The 16,905-nt window shown below is 36.0% G+C and overlaps 1 protein-coding gene across 2 annotated transcripts in view; it reads left to right on the top strand.

Moving 5' to 3' along the window:
* Nucleotides 1-14,938: 14,938 nt before the first annotated feature.
* Nucleotides 14,939-16,905, top strand: part of LOC131154206 (AT-hook motif nuclear-localized protein 14) — a 39,205-nt gene continuing 37,238 nt past the window's right edge. Inside the window, exon 1 of one of the 2 annotated variants that reach the window (XM_058106820.1) lies at nt 14,939-15,435. In XM_058106820.1, coding sequence (XP_057962803.1) covers nt 14,991-15,435 — 445 coding nt within the window. In that variant the 5' untranslated portion in view covers nt 14,939-14,990. Of the gene's footprint in view, nt 15,449-16,905 lie in introns of both variants that reach the window. The other variant, XM_058106821.1, reaches the window with a different exon arrangement.

The following is a 16,905-nucleotide window of genomic DNA, read 5'->3' as shown; positions in this document are numbered from 1 at the left end:
ACAAATATGTCAGAACAGAGTGATCGGTAAAAATAATAATAGGCGATCCAATGACATAAGAACTAAATTTTTATAAGGCAAATACAACAGTTAACAATTCCTTCTGAGCGGTGGTATAATTTTTCTGAGCATCATTCAAAGTTCGACTCACATAATAAATGACAAACGGTTTGTTATCAATTTTTTGACCTAGAACAGCACCAAGGGCATAGTCACTAGCATCAGTCATGATTTCAAATGGCAAGTCCCACTGAGGAGGTTGCATGATAGGTGCAATAGTCAAGTGTTTCTTTAGCGTTTCAAATGCCTGTTGACATTCAACAGTCCACAAAAATTCAATTTCATTCCACAATAAAGTACATAACGGTTTAGCAATGCTACTAAAACCCTGAATAAAACTCCTATAAAAGTCGGCATGACCAAGGAAAGAACGGATATCCCTAATTGTCTTAGGGACAGGTAACTGGGAAATTAGCTCTACTTTGGCCCTGTCAACCTCTATACCACGCTCAGAAACTAAATGACCAAGTACTAAACCACTACTTACCATAAATTGATATTTTTCTCAATTCAAAAGCAAATTCTTTTCCTCACATTTTTTCAAAATAGCAGTCAAATTTTTTGAAAAAATATCAAAATACTTACCAAACATAGAAAAATCATCCATGAAAAGTTCACACATATCATCTAACATATCAGAGAAAATACTCATCATACAATGCTGGAAAGTAGCAGGTGCATTGCATAGACCAAATGGCATTCTACAAAAGGTGAAGGTACTAAAGGGACAAGTGAAGGTAGTCTTCTCTTGGTCCTCAAGTGCTACAGCAAATTGATAATAACCAGAAAATCCATCCAAGAAACAATAAATCTAATCTAAGAAAGGTAACGGGAAGTGATCTTTTCGGCTAACCGAATTCAATTTACGATAATCAATGCACATTCTCCAACCCGTTACTTTCCTAGATGGGATCAATTCTCCATTAACATTTTCAATAACAGTCAAACTAGATTTTTTTGGAACTACTTGTGTCGAGCTTACCCATTTGTTGTCGAAGATCGGGTAGATGATATCGGCAGCTAATAATTTCAGCACTTCATTCTTTACCACCTCTTTCATGGTTGGATTCAGCCTCCATTGTGCATCTCAAACTAGTTTAGCGTCTCCTTCAAGGAAGATGTTGTGAGTGCAAATCGAGGGGTCGATACCTTTGATGTCTGTAATGGTCCATCCTATCACTCCACGATGCTTCCTTAGTACCTGCAATTTCCTGTTTAAGAGTAAGGTGAGAAGAAATTACCACAGGGAATGTGCTATCTATTGGACCCAGAAAAACGTATTTCAGCTCTTCAGGCAATGGTTTCAGTTCGAGTGTTGGAGTTTCTTCTTCTGATGACTTCATAATTTATGGCAGGTCGATGGCCTCAATTGTAGGCTTATGCCAACTACTTGTGTAACTTGCATCCAACATGTGAGGGGTGCCATCTATCTCTGGAATCTGCCCCTCCAATCCTGGCAATTTTTCATCAAATTCCTCAAGCTGTTCAAAAGAGTCATTTTCAAACGCGCTATCAACATCAAGTACTGACAGTAGCTTTGAAATATCCAAATTATCTTTTACATCAACTGCATGTGTTTCTGCATCATTGCACCCACTTGACATCTTGTGACCACTAAATACGTACATTTCCAATGTCATGTTCCCAAACGTGAGCTTAAGTACTCCGTTTTGAAAATTAATCAGAGCATTAGAAGTAGCAAGGAATGGTCGCACAAGAATGACAAGAGTCTGATATATGGTGGAAACAGGCTGTTACATGTCCAGAACAACAAAATCCACAGGGTAATAAAATTTTTCAACCTGAACCAATGCATCCTCAACAATGCCTCGTGGAGCTTTGATAGATCTATCTACCAACTGTAGCATCGTAGTAGTGCTCTTCAGCTCACCTAAACCCAGCTGTTCATATATCGAAAACAGGAGCAAGTTCACACTACTCCCCAAATCAAGTAGAGCTCTCCCGATACGAGATTCACCAATCATGATCAAAATGGTGGGAGAACCAAGGTCTCTAAGTTTTTGTGGAGTCTAACTTAATATCAATGCGCTAACCTGCTCAGTCAAGAAGCCTTTTTCTTCATGTTCAATTTCCTTTTTACTGTGCATAGGTCTTTTAGAAATTTTGCATATATAGGGATTTGCTGTATGACATCTAGAAGTGGAATATTGATCTTCACCTGTTTGAATATTTCTTGGATTTCAGTGTGATACTTATTCTTTTGACTAGATGTCAGCCGCTGAGGATAGGGTACCACAGGTTGATACTCCTTAACCGGCTATTATCTAACTTTGTTAAACTTGAGTTGGCTTCATCTGATTTTTCTTTTCCCTTATCTGTCATAATTGTCACTACAGGTGCTGGAGCAACTATTTGTTGATTAGTGGGCATTTCAGAATGGGCAAGGTAATAACTGCCTTAGTTGACTCAAAAGCATCCCCTGAAACATTGTGCATCGGTTGCTGTCTATATACCTGGGGATTCGGCTAAGGTTGTGTAGGCAATTTTCCTTTTTCCAGGGTATTCAGTTGTATACTTATCTTATTCACGGCATCTCTCAATTCTCCGGTGGTCATAGCATGAAGTTGTATGAATTTCTGGAGCATGTTCACCATCTGCGCTATGCTATCATCAGGGGATTTCTTTGCTGGAATAGGAGCTAGAGTTGATTGGAATCCCTGTGGTGCGTACCTCTGAAAAATATGTTGCAATTGATACTGCGGTTGAGGAGCTGCAATTGGGTGATATGTCGGTTGCGGAGGCGGTGCATAAGGTTGAAGAACTTACTGATACCGCAAGGAGGATGGACTGCGCTGATCATTTCTCCATGAGAGGTTCGGGTGATTCCTCCATCTTGGGCTATAAGTGTTTGAGAACAGCTGATTCTGCGTTTTATTGACCCAATTCGCCGATGGCACCCGATCAGATCTACTCTCTTGCCATACTGGTAGTAATTGACAATCTCGAATTCTTTGGTCTGAGGTCTCACAGATAGAGTAGTCCTCAGTTTTTTCTTTTTCTAATTCCATAACTTCCAGTTTCTTAGACAATGCAGCAACAAGAGCCTGTAAGCTAGTTTCCTCTTTAACCTCATATCTGCCTCCACCATTGATCGCTCGAAGAGGTTGTGTTGTTATCGGTGCCCGTTCATGATGTGTGTTTAATTGTTGGGTGCTCTCAGCTAAATAATTGAAGAATGATAAAGCCTCATCTGGTTTATTGCGGAAGAACTCCTCGTTGCACATAATCTGGACAAATTGTTTATACACAGGGGTTAGAGCAGTATAAAAATAATTCACTAACCTCCAAGATTCGAATCTGTGGTGTGGGCATATGTTCATTAGGTCTTTCGATCTCTCCCAGCAAGCCTGGAATGTCTCGTCACCTTTTTGCATGAATTGGTTGATTTGCTCTTGTAGGTACTGTGTTGTCTGAAAAGGAAAGAACTTATGTAAGAACTCACGCTGCATTTCAGCCCAGCAAGTAATAGAGTTAGGTCACAGAGAATTAAACCAGATTTTTGTCTTATCTTTCAAAGAAAAGGAAAACAAGCAAAGTTTGATATATTCATCAGTTCCAACCCTATTAATGAAAGTGGTGTAGACTAACTCAAAATCTGTCAAGTTTTGGTATGGACTCTCAGAATCCATCCCGTGAAACTCGGTGCATCTTATGGCAACACAATGCACGAAGGTGTAGATGTGCGTGTCGGCTACAGAAAATCCTAAAATGTACGTGGTCCAGGTGCAACCATGACTTCCTTAAAAAATTGGTCAAACGGATTGTTCAAATCAATTTCAGAATCACTCGTAAAAGTAACAAGAGAACAATCAGATTCTGTGCTCTGTGTGTCCCTACTTGTGCTAGGTGAAATTTTAGACAGTCTATCCAAATTATCTCGAACCTAGGGCATTAAACATCAATGCAAACAGTAGAAATCCACTAACACAGCAGTAATCAAGCATGATCATTTTTTTTCAAAATTTTCTATTTTATTATTATTATTATTATTATTATTATTATTATTTGATTATTTGATTTTTATTTTATTTTTTATATTTTTTTAATAAAAAATCAAAAACAATTGGAAAACACACAAAATTTGAAATTAAAACTAGCATTCCCTAGCAACGGCACCAAAAACTTGACTTACTCGAAAAATGAGCAGCTTGGAAGCTATCCCAAATATAAGAGTTCTGTCGTGTAATATTCAGCCCAAAGGCCAGATCGTCTCCTCAGGGAATGCGGTTTAATATCAAATTTTACATTTCTTTAATCGAAAATAAAAAGTTACTGAACTCAGTTCAGATTCGGGATTTTCAGGATTTTTGAGATTTCTTTTGACAAATTAAACAAGCATGCAATTTAAACTCTAATCCTAACATATACTGAATTAAGTAACAAGAATGGAAAACCTATGTCTAATCAGGCAGACATCGAAACATGCGTTAAACTTCGGAATAGAAACTAAAAACTGTAACTTTAACACGTAATTAAAATATGCAATAATGGAAACTCAATCAAACACATAGCGAACTTTAATAAGATTGACCCTAAAGTAAATTGAGTTTCAACAAAAATTAAATTTTAAAAAGAACAAATAACTTAATTCCTAAAAACAAAAACACTTTTTTTTTGTTTTTGTAGTTTATTCTCTTTTTTTTTAGAACCAAACCGGACTTAACTTAATTAATTAAATAACTCGACTCACTAATTAAATCTACTGCTAAATTTACTTAAGAAAATAAATAAATAAATAAACTGAAATAATAATAAAACACCTTAACAATATTCAACATCTAAAATTTCAAATAAACTTCAATTAAAAAAATTAACAATATTCAAGTGACAATAAAAAAAAAAAAAGAGAGAGAGAGAGATATGCAAGTCGTGGAAGAGGGAGTAGCTGCAGTGGGGTGGCTATGGCTGGTGGCTTCAACAGCAATGGTGGAGCACCTTCGGGTGTGGCTAGAAGAGACATTTCACGGGAAGCTGGCAGCAACAAGCTTGGGTGGCTAGTGGCTGGCTCACGGTGGTTGTGGCCTAGTTCGGGTCTGCAGTGGGTGGTGGCTGGAGCAGCAACCAACAGCAGAGGGGGTTCCCAGGGTGTAGCAGAACAACAACTAGAGTTGGGGAGCTTCTCAGGTATGTGGTCTGGAAACACGACATTAGATGGAATACTCGGGTAGTTGGGAGAGGAGGAGCAGCGAGTATAGGGAGTAAGCTGAAGGAAGAGAGAAGATAAGGGAGAGAAGCCGAGAGGGAGAAGCAGGTATGGAAAGGAGAAGAGAACCAAGAGAGAAAAGGGAGAGAAGGAGAGGGAGAGAGAGGAAGAAAAGAGAGGGAGGCTGAGAAGAGAAATGGTGCGCGGGTCTCCCTAAAGAAGAGGAGAAAATAAATAGGGGAGGGGGAGAAGCCCTACCAGCCAGCAATGCTCGGACCAAGTGGATTCGACCCGGCTACATGGCCGGGTCACATTAGCTTATTATATATATATATATATATATATATATATTTTTTTTTTCTTCTTCTTCTTTTTGTTTCTTGGCGAATAAGAGTGATTTTGGCTCTTCTGGAGCCCGTTTCTCTCAAAACTCAAAACATGGAAGTTGTAGCTAATCTTCTCATCTTTCTCTAAAATTTCAAATTATCTCAATCAAAGCTCAAACAAAAAATTTATGCACGAATTACGAACTAATGGCGATTTTAGCTCTCAATAATTTTTTTGCGATAAAAAAATGCCAAAAATTCATAAATTGCTCAATAAAACCCAAATATTATAAATAGGACATCGTGTTAAAATATTGAGCATAATCAGGTATTTAATTAAAAATATAAGCAAATGCACAAATTAAAACGCCTAATTACGCAGTTTAAGCACGTAATCATTAGGTCTGGGTTGACCTGCTTATAAACGGGTCAGCTTAAATTAAACTTAAACCCAGTTTAAATGGACGAGTCACAGATCACCCGTCAGGGTTTGACCCTTTTTGCCATCCCTAACCACAATGAACTATTTCATCATAATACTAAATACCTTAATATTTCCACAAACATAAAACTCTAAGATGTGTACAAGAAAAATTATATACTTAAGTGCCCATTGAATAAGCTTGATGAAGCTTTGGCCTAGAATATGAAGAAATAAAAACAAATAATTTTTTTTTTCCAATTGAAAACAACAACCATATGTGTTTAGAGGGGATAATAAGATAAGAGATTCTACTCCCATGGTGGTTAGGACTTGGGACAATTTGGATATGAAAGAAAATGAGAAAGAATATAAAGATTTCACTATGAAGTGAAAATACTAATTCTTTGTTTGGGATTGTTGGGTTATCCCACATCGGTTATGGAAGGGGTTGTTGGTCAATTATTAAGTGTGAGAGAAAACCTTATTCCTTGAGCTAACTTTTGGGGTTGAGAAGACCCTAAACCACCTAACACTGGTATCAAAGCCTAATTCACCAACATTCTCCCTAGTGTGCCATATCGAGGGAGACCCCAATGGTTGCCTTGCCGGGAGAGACCTTGATGTATGAGGGGGAGATTGTTGGGTTATCCCACATTGGTTGTGGAAGGAGCTAGTGGTCAGTTATTAAGTGTGAGAGAAAACCTCACCCCTTGAACTAACTTTTGGGGTTAAGAAGGCCCTAAGTCACCTAACAGAGAGAGGTCTTAGATTTAGATATTTATAAATTTAAATAAGATGCAATACAAAATTATATTGAAATTTATCCAATTCACCCAAATCTAAATTCAAAACTTAAGATTAATGCTCCCAAACGTAACATGCGAGGTTGTAATAGAATACTTTGAGAATGATAAAATTCAAAGAGATCCTAATTTCATAGGTTGGACAAAAAAAAATTGAATTACGAAGAGGGTAATGAATGTGGGTTATTTTGACAGAGCCATAGGCCACCTAGAATATAAAAAATGCAACCTAGATATAAAACTTGCCCCCAAATCAAATGACATGGCTCAAAGCCCTCTACTAATAGTTAAGATCCATTTTTCTTGCTCAAAGTAATCGCTTGAGAAAACCATTTATAACCTCTATGAGAAATCGTCTGTCTATAGAAGAATGACCTTGGAGAAAAATATGTCTATCCTAACTTGCTTGTAACAACTTGAAAAATTTTAACTATTTCAAATAATAAGGGAGATAATAAAATGAAAAAGGCGAAATAGAAGAAAAGGGAAAATAAATTTTAAAAAGGAAATAAGCAGGCACTCGTCGACGAACTGGATTTTCTCATCGACGAGCAATCTTTTGAGCCTTGTCGCCGAGTATGCACGTCTCGTCGATGAGGGTTTACCGAGAGAGGTTTTCTTATTTCTGAATTTCATCGACGAGCTTCCGGTTTTGTCCACAAACGGTGTATTAGGACTCGTCAACGAGTCCACGTGTCTTGTCGACGAGTTCACGTGTCTCGTCGATGAGACCTTGCCTATAAATAGAGTTTGCCTTCATTTTCAGCGAGAAAAATTGGGGTTCTTCACTTTCTCTCTCTAAAAAATGGTCCCTCTGCCTTCTCTCTTCGATTCTGGACTGCATTTTACCTGGTTTGACGATCTAGAACCACCACGGGATTCGTGGGACCGTTTTCTACAAAGCTACCAAAGCAGATCGTTGATTTAGGGTTTTGGAGAATTATCTCAAAATCAGGGTAAGTGAGTTATTTTGAAATTTTCTTAACAAATATAATTATTTGGAGCCTAGGAAGTATTAAATGGGTATTTTCTGAGATTTGAGAAAGTTGGGATTTTGGGAATACAGGGTCTCGTTTTGTTCGGTTTAGGCAGTTATCCCGATGAGCAGGTAAGAGGAAATATTTTATAACAACATTTTTATTAATTTTAAATCAACTAATCTTGGGTATAAATTATACATATTTAGGTAAATTTTCTGAATCGTGTAGGTATTGAAAATACTATTTATATATATATATATATATATATATATATATATTGGGAAAAATTTTGTGGCACAAAAATAGCTTTGAAAATTAAATGGTTGTGAGTACTGTGGGATGATAATTTATTGTGATTGTGAATACTGTTTGGGCTATGATTTCTGTTTGGTTGGAAATATTGATTGGTTATGGATACTGTTTGATTGTGTATACTATGGTAGATGTGTGGATGTGTTTGAGTGGTTGGAATTGCTTTTGATTTGTGTTGTGGTTCATGTAAATTGCCATATAGTGTTGGCAGTGGTATGAGGAGGTCGTTATATGGACGTTTATATTGGGGGGTTAAACATTGGCAATGGTATAAGGAGTTTGTTTACCTATTTACCATGAATAGGGTGGTTTGTGTTGTAATCTGTGTGATAATTAGTCCCGTGTGGACTGTGTAACTTGTGTGGTTGATTAGTCTTGTGTGGACCAATCCTATGTGGACATGTATGTTGTGTGTACTAGAATCTTGTGTGGATGTCGCGTTTTATGTGAATATGGACCTTGTGTGGGTGAGAGTGGATAATGTGTATATCATATGTGGATTGATTGTGGTGTGTGTATATGTGTGGAACTCTGTGAAATGATTGGCATTGGTTGTGTGTAAGTTTAATTACATAAGTATTTATGGTAAAGTATAATACTTCTCCTAAGGGCTTGCTGAGGAAGGCGAGTACTTTGGTAATTATTTGTAGATACTAGAGTAGAGAGAAGCCACTTGTATGACTAGGTGACCTTCTGTAACGACCCGAATAATAATGGGATTTAAATAATAAAGAGGAAGGGAAATGGAGACAATTACAGAAGGAGGAAGTCGACTTCGTCGACGAATACAGGGGACTCGTCAATGAAGAAATATCGAGAGAGGTTTGAGCCAACCGAATTTCGTCGACGAAATTATTGAAGGATTCGTCAACGAATAACGTAGCTCGTCGATCAAATCCCCTGTCTATAAATATCAAAAATCCGATTTTTAACTTCTCTAAGAAGCCAACTCTCTCCTCTCTCCCTCCCCTTCGGTTCTCTCTCTCTTTTTCGTCGATTTTGGGCTAGATCTTCATCGGATCGACAATCCGAAGTCACCACGACACTCCTGGGGAAGTTCTCTCCAAATCTGCCGGAGCGGATCATTGGTGAAAGTAAGGTGGAAACCTTCCCAAATCCAGGGTAAGACTTTCTACTCAATATTTGGATTTTTGATAGTTGAGAAAAGTGTTATACGCTTAGAAATACTGAACTTCAATTTTGGGAAATGTTGTTTCCAGGGTGTTGAGTTGAGAACCCTACGTGTGCAGGGCAGATTTTCTTAAGGGTTTTTCAGGAATCAGGTAAGGGGATAAACTAAGCTAGCATTTTATAAAAAATGTATGTATATTATTATAGAATTTGATTTCAGGGAAATGACTGTATTTATATATGATTTATATTGGGAAATACGGTTAACATGATGGTATGTTAAATATGTGGAAAATCTGTTCAGTGTGGGATGAGTATAAAATGTTAGGAGATACTGTTTTTCTGGAATGGGATTATGATACGGATTTTTATAATGGGAAACCGGCGTATGGGCCGGGATTTTTATATATATGATATGTTTGCCGGCGTACAGGCTGTGCTATGATGTGATTTGCCTGCATACAGGCTGTGCTATGATTTGCCGGTGTACGGGCAGAGCTATGATAAAATGTGTAATACCGGCGTGCGGGCCGATGATTTTCATGATATACGTATATATGCAAAATGATATGATCGATGTGAAAATTAATGATATGAAATATTCATGTATCACATTTTCAGTATATGTTATATGATATCAGAACCTGGTTGGCTTGGTTTAGGCTAACACTTGCACGGTACCGTTGCTATGTGTCCATGGTCTTTATGATCATGATATCTGTGTTAACGCCGCTGTACGAAGTGGGGTGAGATTGGATGGTCGATATGGTTTTTAAGAAGTGTGTGATCGCCCCTGGTGTACGGACCAAGTCAGGCAGACCCATCGGACTTACAGACTGTACTGTTGACTTGGCAGTGGTCAGCCAACCATTGTCAGGTCCCGCCTTCGTGCCACACAACCCAGTCATGTGGGGGTAATACATGACAACAGCCAGCTAACCTACCAGAGATGTTTTTATGTTATTATTATTATATGAGATGAGATATGTTATGAAAATGCAGTATGTTCTGCCATGTTTGATATATGTTTTCCCAAATTTGACAAAACAATTACTGAATATGTTATGTATGATATGTGTATAGCACGGAATACTCATGTTGCCACACACTAGTATTAGTTTATTTCCCTTACTAAGAGGTGTCTCACCCCTAAATTTTATAAACTTTTTAGGAGCCCCAGATAGGAGAGCGAGAAAAGCCCCACTGATATAGTGCTGTTTATCTGCCCTTTTTGAAGGGTAAGTTTTGTAGGGACAGATATATTTTGTATGGAATGTCCCTAGATATGATTTTTGGGATGTATATTCTGAGATACAGTGATTGTAGTAACTCTGGTATTGTGATGTATGATATGATGAGATGTATGTGATTGTATGTTTCCTGCTGCTTAAGCTTCTGCTATATGTTCTGATATATCCCTGGTACCCACGGGTCCAGGTGGACTATGATCTTCTGAGATCGGTGATTTTGATCTTATTATATATATATTTTGAATGTGGAAAATAAGCAGGTTGTCACACCTTCCCTGTTCTCGGAGACTTTACCCGGATATATAACCCGAGGGCTTACTGAGAAAGGTGAGTGTCATGGTGTTAGTACTAGAGCAGAGAGAATCTACTTGTATGGGCGGGTAGACTTCCCTATTCTCGGGAATTATCAGTAAATATAATTATGTATATGCGTATGTGATTGGGTGACAGAGAAATTGACGATGGTATGTTTATGAATGTGTTTACTTGGCTGCTATGGATAGTGGAATACAACTGTATGTATATTTTAATTATATATTAAGCACTTCAACCACACACTGTTGTAACTTATTTCTTTTTTATTGAGAGGTGTCTCACCCCATCGATTATTTAATCTTTTCAGGTCTTCCAGGTGATCAAGCTTAGATAGCTCTAGGGCAAGGTTAGTTTTTCTTATGAGTGGATACCAGAATAGATATGTATTTAGTTTTATGTTTAATAGATATTTTGATTTGGTTATGTAATATGGTATTTGGATGTACCTTTTTATGGGTTGACATATGTAAATATAGGACTCTGGTATTTTGTTTGAAGTTATTTAATTAATTTCGTTACGTGAATGGTATTAGAGACGCGTGTTTGGTCTCATAATACTCCGGGCCCACGTGACGAGTCCGGGGTGTTATATTACTAATCTCAGTTCTTAAGCCTTTGCAACATTTTTTATTGACCCAAACACTGTAGAGGCCTTTTTAAAAAAATTTTTTTTTTTGCAAAACTCAACTTGGTGATCCAAAATTCTTTATTTGCAAGACTCAATATGGGTATAATTCAGCCCCCTATAAAAAGTGCATATACAAAATTCTTTGAAAAAATAATTGCACTCATATGCCTCTTGCACTCAAGTCAATGATCAAGATTTTTATGAAGAATTTTTTCTTTCAATTTGTTAGGGGCCATTTGGCATTGGTGCCAAAAAGTATGGAAACAACATTAGAAATTTAAATAAAAAAATTTTTTTTTTTTCGAACAACTAATAAGATTTACCTAGAACAAGTTAAATATCTAATCAAAGGTATGCTCATTTTGTTCTTAACAAAAATATTTTTTTTTAATTGTAAGCACATAGTAGACTTGAGATATATAATGGGAGATAGCCCATCTCACATCTCATATTCCTTCTCGTCCCTCCTAAGATTCGAACCTAAGACATCAACAAGAATGTTCAAAGTTTTGATCACTAGGATGTCTCCTACGAGACTATCCTTAAATTAAGTAACAATAAAAAATATGATTAAGATAATAAAAATGCAAAATAATTCATGCTATGTAATATTCAAATAAAATAGGAATTAGTTATGATTATTATCTTTATTATTATATTTTTAAACTCAATTTTTAGTACTTTCAAACAATATTTGCTATTGAGAGAGAAATACTTTTAAGGAACAGTTCCTTAATTCATGCAAGATTTGGAGCTCCCTGATCACAAAATGTTATATTAATATTTGTTTTTACTAAAGAAGTGCCGGATCCACATGTTTGGGAACAACACTAGTTATATCTATAACTTGTATGAATTCAAATGCTAATGTGTCATTTTGTGATTGGTGGGTTCCACATCTTACGTAAATGAATCGCTCTTTGGTGTAGGACCCACATAATTGAGTATTGGGATGCATACCAAACTACAGTTCACACTTTTTAGTACTTAGAGCAATATATGACAATTGAACAATAAAAATATTTTTTTTGAATGACTTGCTTTTTTTCAAAATTTTAGAAAATATAAATGGTAAGTTAAAATTAAAAATATATTGTAAAATCATTTTTCCACGTATGATTTAGAATCCCAAATTATAAAATGGTATATTAATGTTTGAAATCCCTAAAGTGACTCGGAACCCACATCACAACATATTTCTCTTAATTGTATGACTTTAATTCCTATCGTGGCATAGACATCATCATTAGGTGCACCGGCTGTATATGACGACGAATTCTCTGTTGCCACGTCAAAGTGGCTTTCTTGGTTTGATTTCAACTTCCTAGCACAGGAGCCACTCTTGACACGGGTGTTAACTTTTTATTGGCTTGGTGTATTAATAGGCCGGTACGCCTGGCGCATCTAACATTTTCTCCTAATTAACTTGGTAAATGCGATACACCTAATCTCTTTAGATGGTTCCTAATTCTATATGAAGAAAATGTTTATTATGAATCTCCCTCTTCCTCTCAAACAAAAGATTTTTCTCTTCTTACATGGTAAATCAAGCTGGCCAAGGCAACTAGAGAGGAATGAATTATAAAATGTCATAACAATGATCTTGGACAGCTCAGTAATTCAAAAACAGGAAGGCCTTGTCAGGCATCAGATGGCAAAACCCTAAGAGTATATTGTAGGAATCACTTTACAGCTAAAAAAATGATCTTTGCTTTCAGAGTCCTTTTGATAGAAAAGGCAAGTAGAAGAATATTTAAGAATGGCCAACTAAGTAGTAATGAATGCATGCTTTGGAATATGTCTCTTAAGCAAAACTGCATTAGCCCATGCCACTTGTGGCCCTTTAGCTCTTGGGCATTCTCAAGAAGATTTGGAAGAAAGAAAAAAATGGTTACAAGACAATGTGGATGAATATTTGTTGAATAAAATTAAGAGGTAATTATATAAATTAAAATTTTAATTTAATATAAGTAGTATTTTTATTGTCACATATTATTTAATAATTTAAAAATAAAAACATTATAATTTATTATTAGGTATAAATATGCGTATGCATGAACTAATTAATGAGGGGAAAGTATATAAAAGACATAAATGAAATAGGTTGGTGAAGAGTTTGAAGATACTAATAATAATGATAAGGTAATTGATAGTGCTAGTTGATTGATAGCAACACCTATTGGTAAGAGTTTTTGTTATAGTATGTGACTCATATCGAGTGGAACATATGTATAGAGAAAACAGACAGATGCCGGAAGTGGAGCGGAGTGGACATGGGTATTTAAGGAATTTTTCTAATACCTCTATATGACTAGGGTATTTGTGGTACGATTTTTGATTTGTCATACAATTATTTTATATATTAAAATAAAATAAATTATTTATTATTTTAATAACTTGAAACCCCAAACTTGGACAAGTCCCTTTAACTCTCTTAGGTGGAATCAAACCGAGGGAGGACGTAACTAGCCTACAACTCCCTCAATAAATCAACGATTGACCTATGTCGTAAAATTAATATTTGTATAATTATAATTAATGTTTCTAAGCATGATAAAGTCAGATGAATTTTAAGAAAATTAAGACTTATAATCAAATGCTCTACTTTTAGATTATTTACTTATTTAGGAATTAGTTCAAATACAATCTTTATTTAGAGGCAAACAGATCAAACGAACACCGTCTTAATAGCTCAAGATAAGCCTTAATATTTTACAAGAAACTACCTTAGAGAGTTTAGAATCATTCTTAGTAGTGACATTAATAGTTTAATACCAATACAAAAATTTCTATAGGTGTTATTCTAATTAATTATACGATGTGATTACTCTATAAAGGTATAATCTAAAACTAAAATAGAATTTGAAGTGAGATTAGGGGTGATTCAATCAGTCGAACCATACCTCTTCGATTTGCTATTTAAGCAAAAGTTATATTTTATAAAAAGAACATATAAATTGAAACCAAATTACTGCAATTTGAACTGTTAAGAAAACTCTCTTATTTAAAATATTAAATATATAATTTATATTTTTATGTGTTTATAATATATCGATTTGATTCGTTAATCGCATGAGCCAAAATACAACTAGGTAAAAAAAAAATGAAAATTTTTTCGCTTAGGTTTGGTATATCTAGTTATAGAATATGGTCCGAGCCAAAATATAATTGAACAAAAAATTAAAATTTTTTAATTGAATTTTTTTCAGGCTTGTTTTTTTTTTAAAATTTTTTTAATTCAACCTAATTTGAAGCCCTATGAAAACTGACTTGACTTGAGTGGACAATAAAAAAAAAATACAATAAAAAACATTCTCTTAGATTATTTAATTCGTGTTTGTTAAAATATTATGTATATGATTATACTTTAATATAAAATATAGAACGTGCAAAGCAAACTAGAGCGACGCTACTGTCCGTACGATCAGTTGAAAAGTCAAAAGGATGGTCAAGATAAAGTCCAATCATCCAATCAGACGTTTGAGGTTCCTATTTGCATATATAAAAGTACAAATATATATTATAAAAATTTTAAAACTAAATAAAAAAATTCATTTCCTTTGGGAGAAAATCAGATCTTTCCAAAGGAAAAAAAAAATGGAAAAAAATATTCCATCTCTCATAGACCCCTTTCTCTGCAATCTAATGGAGCCCAACGGAAGTTCACTCAGCTCTTACTACCAGCAACCGCCGCAGCAGCAGGCACCGCCACCGCCGCCGCCGCAGCATCAGAGCCCCACCGCCGCGCCTGTCCAGCCGCCGCGGCCGCCGCCTCCTAATGGTATCCAACCCAACGCCGCCGCGTACCCTCACTCTGCCCCCGCCGCTTCGGAGCCCGGCAAGAGGAAGAGAGGGAGGCCCAGGAAGTATGGAACCTCCGAGCAGGGTGGGACGAAAGCGGCGTCGTCTCCTCCTCCTTCCTCTGCCGTTCACCTGTCGTCGTTTTCGCCCACGAGGAGGGACCAATCGTTCGGTGCTGCCGCTGGCGGTTCTGTTTCGTCTTCCAGCGGGTCTTCAAAGAAATCTCAGCTTCCTGCGCTCGGTGGGTGTGGCGTGTGAGGAATTTTTGTTTCTCGGAGGTTTTTTTGTTTTGTTTTGTTTTGGATTGCTTGAATTTAGGGCGTTTCAAATTTCATTGCAGTGCCTACAATTTCTTCTCTGTTTTTGTTTCGGCGGTGTTCTGTTTTTCAATTCTCGTTGATTTGACATAAAAAGTTTAAATTTTTATTCCGCTGAGGAAATTTTGTTGTTTTATCCTAAAGCTTTCTCTCTCTCGTTCGCTTTTAAAAATTTGAATTGTTGTTTCTGTCTGATGCGAATTTTCTGAGTTTTTTGGAGAGTTTTAACGAATTGTGTGTAATCCTATTATTATTATTATTATTATTATTATTATTAATTTTTTTTTCCTCCTGTTCGCGTTTGAGTGGTATTGAGTTCTTCAGTTCTTGCTTTACCCTTGATTTTACCTGTGTTCGCATTTGTACTTTTCCTAGGATTCTTATTTGTTTGTTCTTGACGGGTTGGGTTATGGAGAAGTTCCAAAAACCATTTTTGAGTAATGTAGTTTCCAGTGTCTTGAATTTGAGGTTACTTCAATTTCTTAAATTTACGAGGGCTTTAGTGAATAGTGGGCTATCCTTTTTCGACTTATTTGTTTCAGTGGAGTCGTGTTTTTAGATCTCTTTGCTTGATGGATCTTTAAATAATGTTCATATGGAGGGGTTGGTTGTGAATTTCTTGACCATTGAAGGATTTTTTATGCTTTTGTTTTTGGATTTTAGAATGAGGAAGCATTTTGCATCTTAGTTATTTGTAATGTTCTCCCCCATGTCCCATGGGGAAAACAAAAGCTTCCCTGACCAGAATAAATAATGCCTATTATTGCAGAACGGCAATAATAGAAAAAAGAAAGAGTTCTTGCTTCATCAGTGTTTGTGCTTGATATATTTGTGAAGCCCCCTTATGTTTACCCCTCCGTTTTTTCAGGGAATTGTTGATCTGTTTGTGAAGCACCCTTTCACGTGCCCCTTTTTTTTTCCAGGGATGAATTGTTGAACTTAGGAAAGTTTTGGTGCATTAAGAAATTATAGTTCCTTTCTTGAACTTTTTATTTATTTGTTAATATTGTTTTGGGTTTTAATTTTTAATTTTTTTGATTGTCTTGGTTCATTGTCTAATGCCGTTTTCTTTCTTAATGGTTTAACTGTTTGTTATGTGTTCTTTAGTGCTTCTCTTGAGCATAATTATGTATGAATTGAGTATTCTTATTTAAAACAGGATTAATCAGCCTAAGCCATATGTCTATGACATGATATTGGCGCCTGGATCTTAAATGTTATCTTTCTTTCTATTTTGTCTTTATTATCTGTAATGAATATGTTTTCGATCTCTCTGGTGATGCCAAAATTCCTTTTAATATGGGATTTTGACGCAAATTGGATTGAGAAAGAATGCTTAGAATTGTTTTTATAACTAATGCATATATTGTTAAAACTCATGTATGAGCAACAAG

This window comes from Malania oleifera, chromosome 4 (genome assembly GCF_029873635.1).
Source record: "Malania oleifera isolate guangnan ecotype guangnan chromosome 4, ASM2987363v1, whole genome shotgun sequence".
Taxonomy (NCBI): domain Eukaryota; kingdom Viridiplantae; phylum Streptophyta; class Magnoliopsida; order Santalales; family Ximeniaceae; genus Malania; species Malania oleifera.
This window is presented reverse-complemented; position numbering and strand designations above follow the sequence as displayed.